At 38.5% G+C, this 8,965-nt stretch overlaps 1 protein-coding gene across 1 annotated transcript in view; it reads left to right on the forward strand.

Moving 5' to 3' along the window:
• Positions 1 to 8,594, forward strand: part of CLSTN2 (calsyntenin 2) — a 216,624-nt gene extending 208,030 nt beyond the window's left edge. The window contains exons 14-19 of the mRNA XM_054386167.1: positions 841 to 1,064; positions 3,671 to 3,841; positions 4,474 to 4,619; positions 5,950 to 6,073; positions 7,606 to 7,790; positions 8,391 to 8,594. Coding sequence (XP_054242142.1) covers positions 841 to 1,064; positions 3,671 to 3,841; positions 4,474 to 4,619; positions 5,950 to 6,073; positions 7,606 to 7,790; positions 8,391 to 8,594 — 1,054 coding nt within the window. The remainder of the gene's footprint in view (positions 1 to 840; positions 1,065 to 3,670; positions 3,842 to 4,473; positions 4,620 to 5,949; positions 6,074 to 7,605; positions 7,791 to 8,390) is intronic.
• The last annotated feature ends 371 nt before the right edge of the window (positions 8,595 to 8,965 follow it).

An 8,965-nucleotide genomic window follows, 5' to 3' on the forward strand; every position in this document is an offset into this window, starting at 1 on the left:
TACATCTCTGTTACAGCAGGTTGTGCAGTGCAGTGAAAGCAGATCTTTAGAATTAAAATAGTGCCAGTTCTATGAACACTCAGCTGCTACACATATAGGTCTTACTAAGTACCAGGTTTAGTCCAGTGTTGTGTCCTGACCACACTATTTGGAGGGCATCTGCTGAGGTAATGTCACTGGAAGCAGTCCAGTTTGCACACTCCATGTCTGGCCAAAGCCTTGTGCCAACATGAAGGTAGAGTTTGCCAAAGCAGAGTGCAGGTTCAGATGAAAACATTTACGCAGGCCCCTTTTGTCCCCAGTAAATACTGGAGGGTGCCAGAATAAGCTCATGATGGGTCCAATTTAAATGGATAATTAGGCCTTTTTATTCACACATGACAAGATAAATTCATAATCATAAATTCAATATTATATTAATTGGATATTGTTTCAAGAATTTAATGTTTGGTATACAAAAGCCAGTTGTAATCATCTAGTTAACACTGGGGGGTTTCAGCAATTCACTACTTTGTTAAATGTCAGTTAAACATCAAAATACTATTCTCATAGTGACTTTGCTAAAGACGCAAGTCTGTTTGCTAAGCTGTCCCTGCATAATTTCAGTAGTTGTAAATACGGGAGGGAGTGGGATGAACAAGAGCTCTTGCTGTCTGCTGGCCTGTGTACATCATGGTACAGATGCATGTCCTTATATGTGGCATTGCCAGAGTACAGCACAGGCTGATGAGAAACAACACAAAAAGCTGAGAGCCACAGGTGGGGTCTGGGCAGTGCAGGTGCCACACACCTCTGATGTGCAATGTGCTACATGCAGTTAATGAATAATATATTTTTCAGATGTTTTGGTGAAGATGTCTGCATTAGTATCCCAGATATAGATGCGTATGTAATGGTGTTTCAGGCCAATGAGCCCAAGATTACAATAAGTGGGATGGACCACTTTGCTAGACCAGCGGCTCAGTTTGAAAGTGAAAGAGGAGTTATTCTGTTACCTGACATCAGGATTGTCAGCACAGTCACTAAAATGGAGCATCCAGTGGACTTAAAAGAACGTGACAGAGGTTAGTGATTTCTTTTAAATGTTATTACTTACTCTGCAGCATGACCTTTCACCTTTTTTTAAAGGATAGTGCAAACAAATAACACAAAGGAAATAACTTCACCCAGATTAATTTAGCAGTGCTGTACTGAAACAGTGAAAAATGTATTAAATAGTAATAGATCAGTATGTGCTTCAATAATGCAGCTTTTCTATTTAGTGTCTTGCCTATTCAGAATTCCTTTCTACTCTTCTTTACATACTCTGTTAAATAGCACATTTTCATTAGAATCTCTCTATTTGTAACAGAATTTTGTTAAGTGTACTGATAAACTGGAAAGCAGTTATTGACTAATAGTTGGAGTTTTAGTCTGTTCTTATGTTTCCAGCTCTGCTACTGACTTGTGAGTGATATGTGAGGAAATAATCTTGGGCCTGCTTTTCCCACCTATCTAATGTAAATACAATAATTTGCAAAGATGACAGTTTAGGGATGAGCAGTATGTGTATTATTATTCAACAGTAGGTGAATGTTCAAAAATACAAATAAGGTTCATAATAATTGTCTATAAAGGAATCTGCCTTTTGAATGTTTGAGTGCAAGGTAAATGAAAAAGGCCATTAATCTGAGGTGTCGTTCTTGTATTGTTTGGACCACAATAAGCAGCAATGAGATGTAATCTCTTGAAAAGATAAAATCATAATGATGTGCAAGGGGCTTAGATTCTCTGAAGCCACGCTCTGTAATTATGCTGCTTATCATTTGCGTGAAGCTGCATCTATGCCCTGGAGACTGAGAAGTGGTTTATATCATGTTATCAACTGCATACCATTACAGTATGTAAAAACAGTGAATTCTTTCATAGAAAAGAGTGATCATTATCTGTTACTTAAGACACAATGCATGTATGATGTTCCATGTCCATAAATGTTATGACATCCTCAAAAGTGTTTACTGAATTTGGGGCTACTGCCCTCCACTTTAGTTTACAAATTTCATCTATCCCAATTTTTCCAGCTGTTGACATAATTACTGTTGTAGCACCTTGTAACCTTAGAAGCCTGAGTCTCACCTTGAAAAAGAAATAGCAGCATTTCTTAAGGTACTGTTTAATTCCTTGAAAGTCAGTACCTCCTAATGTGCCACTTCTTGTTTGTTTCCATTATGAGTGGTTAAATGGATAGATAATAACTGGCTTTGGGAATAATTGTGTTTTGCAAAAGATTATTGAATTTTAAGTCTCAATTTCCTGCATTATGATCTTGAATCATTATTTCTCCCAGCCCAGATATCATCTGACAAAGGCAAAGGCAGACATCATTTTGGCCTATAGCTATTTTTCCACTTACTGGGAATTTACAGAACCTGATCACCATGACTGCAGCAGAGATCCCCATGGCAAGGCTGCGAAGGGAAAGTTACTCTCAGTCACGGGACCACAAGACCAGAGGCAGCAGCACAACTATGGCTCTGAGGCCTTATTAAACCTGCAGAGAACCCCCAGAATGCCAGCATCTTGCTGCTTGTCCTGTCATAGTAGGGAAATCAGTGAGACCTCACTAATAGCTAGAATTGCTGCCCGTACTTCCCATTTGCCCACTGAGTGGCAAAGCTGAACAGCTGAGGCTTTTCCTTTGCTTTGCAGCCCAGCTCTTTCCTATCTTTCATAAATGTCCACAAAACAGCTCAACTCATCAGCCTTAGCAATATTGCCTATCCTGTAATTTTGAGGTTGGTCTACGTTTTCTGAGTGAGTTAGAGCTGTACATAAAGTACAGAAACCCCAATTCACTATACTAGGAGCGAGGAATCTAGGATACACCTAAGACCTCTCTGTCTGTACCTTCCTTCTGCATACACCTTCTAAAATAAATTTGCAAAATGGGCACTAAGTTCCAAGACTGCAGTGTTTGTCTGCAATGCCCTCATGGTTAAGCAGTCTCGTCAGACACTCTGTGCTAAGCTGAACAGAGAATTAAAATATTAAATCAATATGCTGCTCTTCTTCCAGTGACAGTATCATTTTTTTTTAATTGTATGTCCTGAAGGATAGTTGGTTTACAGCTCAATTTCTCCAAGTCATACAACACAGGATCTTGCTATTTATGATAACACCATGTTCTTGGAGAGATGGCCATGTTCTTTGCAATGTAAATTCCTTACTGGCCGCAGAGTGACTGAGAGAATCATACAAGCATAGATATATTTGACATTTATTTTTCCAGTTCAGTTTTCTTTAAGGAAAGAATGAACGTATGATACCCACATATTATCAACACAGTACTGAAAATCAGAATTGTTTACAGGAATTTTATTCCCAGGATCATATTTCAGTTTTGCATTTCCAGCACTGTTCCTGAATGCTTGTTATTATAGAGCAATACATTGTCTATCTCACTAGGTATCTGTAGGCCTTCATCATTATAGCAACTGGACAGGCAAGACACTTCACTTTTGACTTGAAGCAAGTATGCTGTGTTTTATATCAACATAAAGCAATTCAGCCATCTTTGCAAAAATTGAAATCTCTGATGCAAAGCACATGAAATGACTGAACAACTGTGATCATTTATCTTAGTTTATTTTTCTTTTTTTTTTTTTTCATGGTATATGCCATGTGTTCACAGCCAATAAGCCAGTGCTGTTGGAGGAAATGCTCCACAACTTGGATTTCTGTGATATTTTGGTCATTGGTGCGGAACTGGATCCTGAACAAGAGTGTTTAGAACTGGATCATGTGGAACTTGAAGGAAAACATCTAGATGCCACAAATTCCACAGCAGGATATTCAATCTATGGTATGGTCATATCTATGGTATGCTTTCCCTTATTTCTTCCCACCAACAATTACATTATCGGAATGAAAGGACTAATGTGAAAGAAATTAGACACAAATCTGTGATGTGCTAGTTGTAAAATATTCCAGGAGAGACAGTCTGAAAAACAGTCGCTCTGTCTCTCTAGGTGTGCTGTGTTTTTTCTTAGAAATACAGCCCATCTTTGTCTTGATCTCAGCATTCCCCTGCTATCCCCAACTACAGAAAATAGAAACACTGCTTGTTTTAAACATGGGGGTTCTTGGGGACCATCATGGTGGAACATGGGAATGAGGGGATTCCTCAGTGCTCCTGCACAGTGCTGATAACTCATTGTTGTTGTTCTCTTTTTTTTTTTTTAATTACTAAATAATTTATTTTACATTTGCTGTTGTGTTTGTTCCTTTCCATTACAGAATTACATTCATTTCCAAAAAATATTCTCACATAATTTAGTTAATCAACCAGAGGCTATATTAGGAAATATTTGATGCACTGTCATTTTCAGATCATTCTGCCAAAATTTGTATGTTCTTTGAACATTGATTTCTCCTATAATGCACAGAGCATTTGTCACATAACTTCTCCCTGAGCTTATCGCTGCTCCATTTCAGGTGTGGACAGCATGCACAACTATGAACAGGTTCTTCGGCAGATTCGGTATCGGAACTGGTACACTTCTGCCACCTTCGAGAGAAAGTTCAGAGTCAAGTGTTCAGAGCTAAATGGACGTTACACGAGCAATGAATTTAACCTGGAGGTAAGGAGTCAGTCAAGCTTTCTTTCCCAGCACTGAGGCTGAACACTAGCCTCATCTTCAGTGACACTGAGTTTTATTTAAAATATGTAAAACGATTGACATGTTCTGGTCATTACAACCAAATAGAGGGAAAATTGTAAGATCCATTCAAATAGGAAGTTGATTTCTCCTGTGGGCATTCCTCAGTGTGGGGGTGTCTATTCTACTTCTTATGTAAGGATATTATGCTTTTCTTCAACTCCACTAACAAAGAGAAGTACTCTTGTTCAAGCAGAAAGAAGGCTGAGGTCATCATAATTCCATGTTACAAAATCATCTCCTACAGGTCTTTTTGAAGATTTATACACCTGCTCAAAATAAATCCTTACAACCTTATTATTGTCCTTAAATTGTTTTGTTTTATTTTTTTTAATTGAACCTGACATATTTTTCTTATATTCAGCATTCATCTTTCCAGTTTTTCCAAGCAGTAGCTTCTTAAAATAAGTATAATAATTTGTTCTTCTTCATCAGATGGTAATTTACATGATTTTAGAGTTCTTGGAGGAGTAAAGTCAGTACACAGTAGTGAATGCATAAGATGGACTTCATCTGTCATATGCTCTTGGATTCATCACCTAGACATGGTCAGTTACCACAGGAATATTTTGCTCTCTTCAGTTTATGTGTGTTAGTACTAAGTCGATGCAGCGCAGTGGCTCAGGGACTGAGAACTGCCGCTGAGCACCTCAGCAGGAGCTGTGGGCTGCTCTGAATGACCAGCTGATCCAGCCTGGAAACCGGGTACTGAGTAACTCCAGCAAAGGGCAGGACCTTATTTGCAATAGGCTCAAAACTTAAAGGTTGGTTCAGATGTTTACGTTTTACATTCTGCAGCCCTGGCAATGACTTCAGGGGGTTTGCATATGGCATAACGTACTATAGGTAGGACAGAGAACCGATACAGTATCTTCAAAGAAAGTCACTCTGAAAGTAAGGATGCAGGAAAAACTGAAACCTCTTTTAAATCTCTCCTACTGTGTCGGTTTTAAACTCAATGAGTGGGATACGTTCTCTGTCAGCATTCAAAGTGATAAATCTCCCACTAACTTTCAGAGAACACCTAAAAGCTACTTTTCCAGAGAGATGCATTTTTAATGCTAGAAATGAGAAATGCATTAATTTCAGTGTTTTTCACTGACATAAAAAAAATATTTTGGACTTCAAAATCTGTGTAGTAATGTTCCTATCTGCTGATGAACTTCACAGTTCAATGTAATGTATGGAGCCAGCAGGCTTGGAATATAGAGCACTTTTTAGTATCTGATCTCTTATTTTTCTCATGTGCCAGGTTAACATTTTACACAGCTCCAACTCCAACTTCATGGACCATGTAAATCATGTGATAGTACAACCACAGTTTCTCCAATCTGTCCACCACCCAGAGGCAAGCATAACTGCTATTCACAACTCAGGTATGTGATGACTTTACAGAGACTGCTCATAGTGATTCTGCTATGTTGGTATTTCCGTTCTGATTTCCTACATGTCAAGAAATAAAGCCCTGGAGGCCACAGTTAAAGCTTGGGAAACATCCCAGAAGTTAAGAAAATGTGTTGTTTCTAGTACTCAGTTCTGTGAAGGCTGACATTGTCTTTATACATCTGTATTTTTAGGGCACATTCATTTCTGCTCACCTCTTTCAAGCAAAAGGTAGAAATATTTGTACTCTTTTTTAAAAATCTATAATTCCTGCAGTGCTTCTGTTAGCTGCTGTCCAAGCATCAGTCTGGATCTCTCTGGAGTAAAGATAGCTCCACCAAGCCATGTATAGGAGGCATTAGTATATGTTAAATACAGAATTTAAGTTGACTTTTCAGACAATATAAGTTAAAATATATATCCCAATCTGAAGCCTTTCAATGAAGGCAACCCATGGCAAAGATGTCTGTTCAAATGCTGGACTCTGGACTTTTAGCTGAGTTATATGTATGTAAAGAAATGAAGCTGCTGTAAAGTGTAGGTAGCTTTAAGTGGTTATAATTAGTTATACTTAGAAAGTTACTACTTGTACAGGCATTACTGAAATGAAACAATATTTACCAATGAACTAGAACTGTTGTAAGAAGAACTTTTTTCAAAATGAACTCTTTTATCTTTACTGTACTATTGTTCTGAATTCAGAGTATTGCCTGACAGGCAAGGTGAGGTAATAAGATGGGGTACAGAACTACTATAGCTTCTGGAACTGCAGTACCTAGCAAAGGCACATAGAAAGTGGCAGCACTTCTCCACTAACCTAATTATGGAGCTGATAATAGCAAAATAGTTCAGAGAGATTTCTTCCTGTGACTAGGTGGAGAAGAGAGGCTTCTCAGAGTGCAACAGTGAGGAGTCTCCCAGGAAGATTGTAACACAGGCAAATACAGATTTTAGTTTATTTCTTGGATACAAGCTGTGCCAGGGGAGTTTTAGGCTGGATATTAGGAAATATTTCTTCACTGAAGGGGCTATCAAACATTGAAATGGTCCAGCTGGGGTAGTGGTTGAGTCACCATCCCTGGAATTGTTTAAACAGCATGTGGCCCTGATGCTTAGGGACATGGTATAGTGGTGACCTTGCAGTGCTGGGTCAAAGGTTGGACTAGATGGTCTTGAAGGTGTCTTCCAACCAAAGATACTTTGTGATTTAGTAATTGATTCTGCACTGATTGACTACTTGTCTTCTGTGATGAAGTGGCTTAAAAAACAAATGGTAGCCATACTCATTTTTTTACTTATGATTTGCAATGCTCATTATGAGATATCTGCTAGCAACATTTGTGTTTTATCTGCCTTAGAGAACAGGCAATTGACAACTCTTTCTGTGGTCCCAGGCACATGGCTGTGCTGATTCTCGGTCCAAAAGAAGAGATGCTGAGAGGAAAAACAGGCAGTGTATAAAGTGTTCAGTAGGTATTTTCACTCACAAATATAAGCCCATTCCTTTTTCCTCCCTTTGTTCCAGTTGTTCCAAGTGTGGCTACTATTGTTATCTTAATCTGTGTGAGCATACTTATCTTCATCATCACCTTGGGGGTATATCGAATTCGGACAGCTCATCAGCACAGCTCAGCAGACAATGAAGGAAGCAAAGAAAATGAAATGGATTGGGATGACTCTGCTCTGACTATTACTGTCAACCCCATGGAGGTACATAACTGAGACATATTGTATCATGATGCTACCAGGAGTTACTGTCAGGGTTAGTAGCTTACTCACCAGTGAGCCTTAAACCTCTTTCAGAGTACACTTGTTCAGGCTTGGCAGAACAGTTTTATCTCAGTTTTCCAGTCTGCACACCATGATAATATGTAATTGAGCATTTAGTTAATATTTGCTGTCAAATATAATTATTAAATAGGATGGTGAAGAATTCTTGGGTGAAACATGACTCTCCATCTGCATTTGCACCCTATGTAATAAGGATGATATCATTGCATTTTTTTTACTTGTTCAAGCATTAATAAACTAAAAGAAGGGGAGATGATCAGTATTTTCAAGAAACTGGCACTGAAGGGTTAAATTTGGGCAGCTTGACTAACAAAGACATTCCATTCTTGTTGCAGTCCTTTTTGAATATTTGCTACTGACTCTATCATATTTGATGCCTAATATTCACATAATGATGGAAAGCAGGTTCCCCAGCATGTTGGCAATTCTAAATGTGGAATAAAAGCTCACAATTTCACAACCACTGGCTAGCAAAAAGGCACTTTTCTTCTGACTCTCATTTCTTTAAATATACTGTAGAAATATGAAAAGCCTCACCAGACAGAAGAGAGTGAGGAAGAAGACATAGAAGATGAAGATGAAGAGACAACCAGTGCTGAATCAGATGACAGTGAAGAGGAGGAGGAGGAAGAGGAAGAGGAAGTGATTATCCAAAAGGCAGACAAACAGAATGTCACCAGGCAAGAGCAGTTGGAGTGGGATGATTCAACACTGCCATACTAACAGCCCTCCAGCCGTATTGCTCTTCTGTAACAACCAATACAATGTTTTTTCAGAGTCTATGAATTCATTGACAGGATCGGAACTTTTGCTTGCCCGTAACTTTTGCCTATTATGATCTTCTTGTAGTAATTGATAATGCTAGAACTGACCCTTTTCTTACAAAGTTTGGTGGAAACATGATACAAACATACTGGCATCACCAGTAACAAGGTAATCTAGATCTTGATCTGTTAGCAAGCATAGTTCTCAATTTCCTGTTTCTATACCACAGATATGTGACAAAAGTCCTGTCACTCAATCCATAGAGGCTTTTGCCTTTGCTATTTTTTTCATACAGGAGAAATTTTGTCTTGTTACAAAGAATTACTTCT

This window comes from Indicator indicator, chromosome 13, assembly GCF_027791375.1.
Source record: "Indicator indicator isolate 239-I01 chromosome 13, UM_Iind_1.1, whole genome shotgun sequence".
Lineage (NCBI taxonomy): Eukaryota > Metazoa > Chordata > Aves > Piciformes > Indicatoridae > Indicator > Indicator indicator.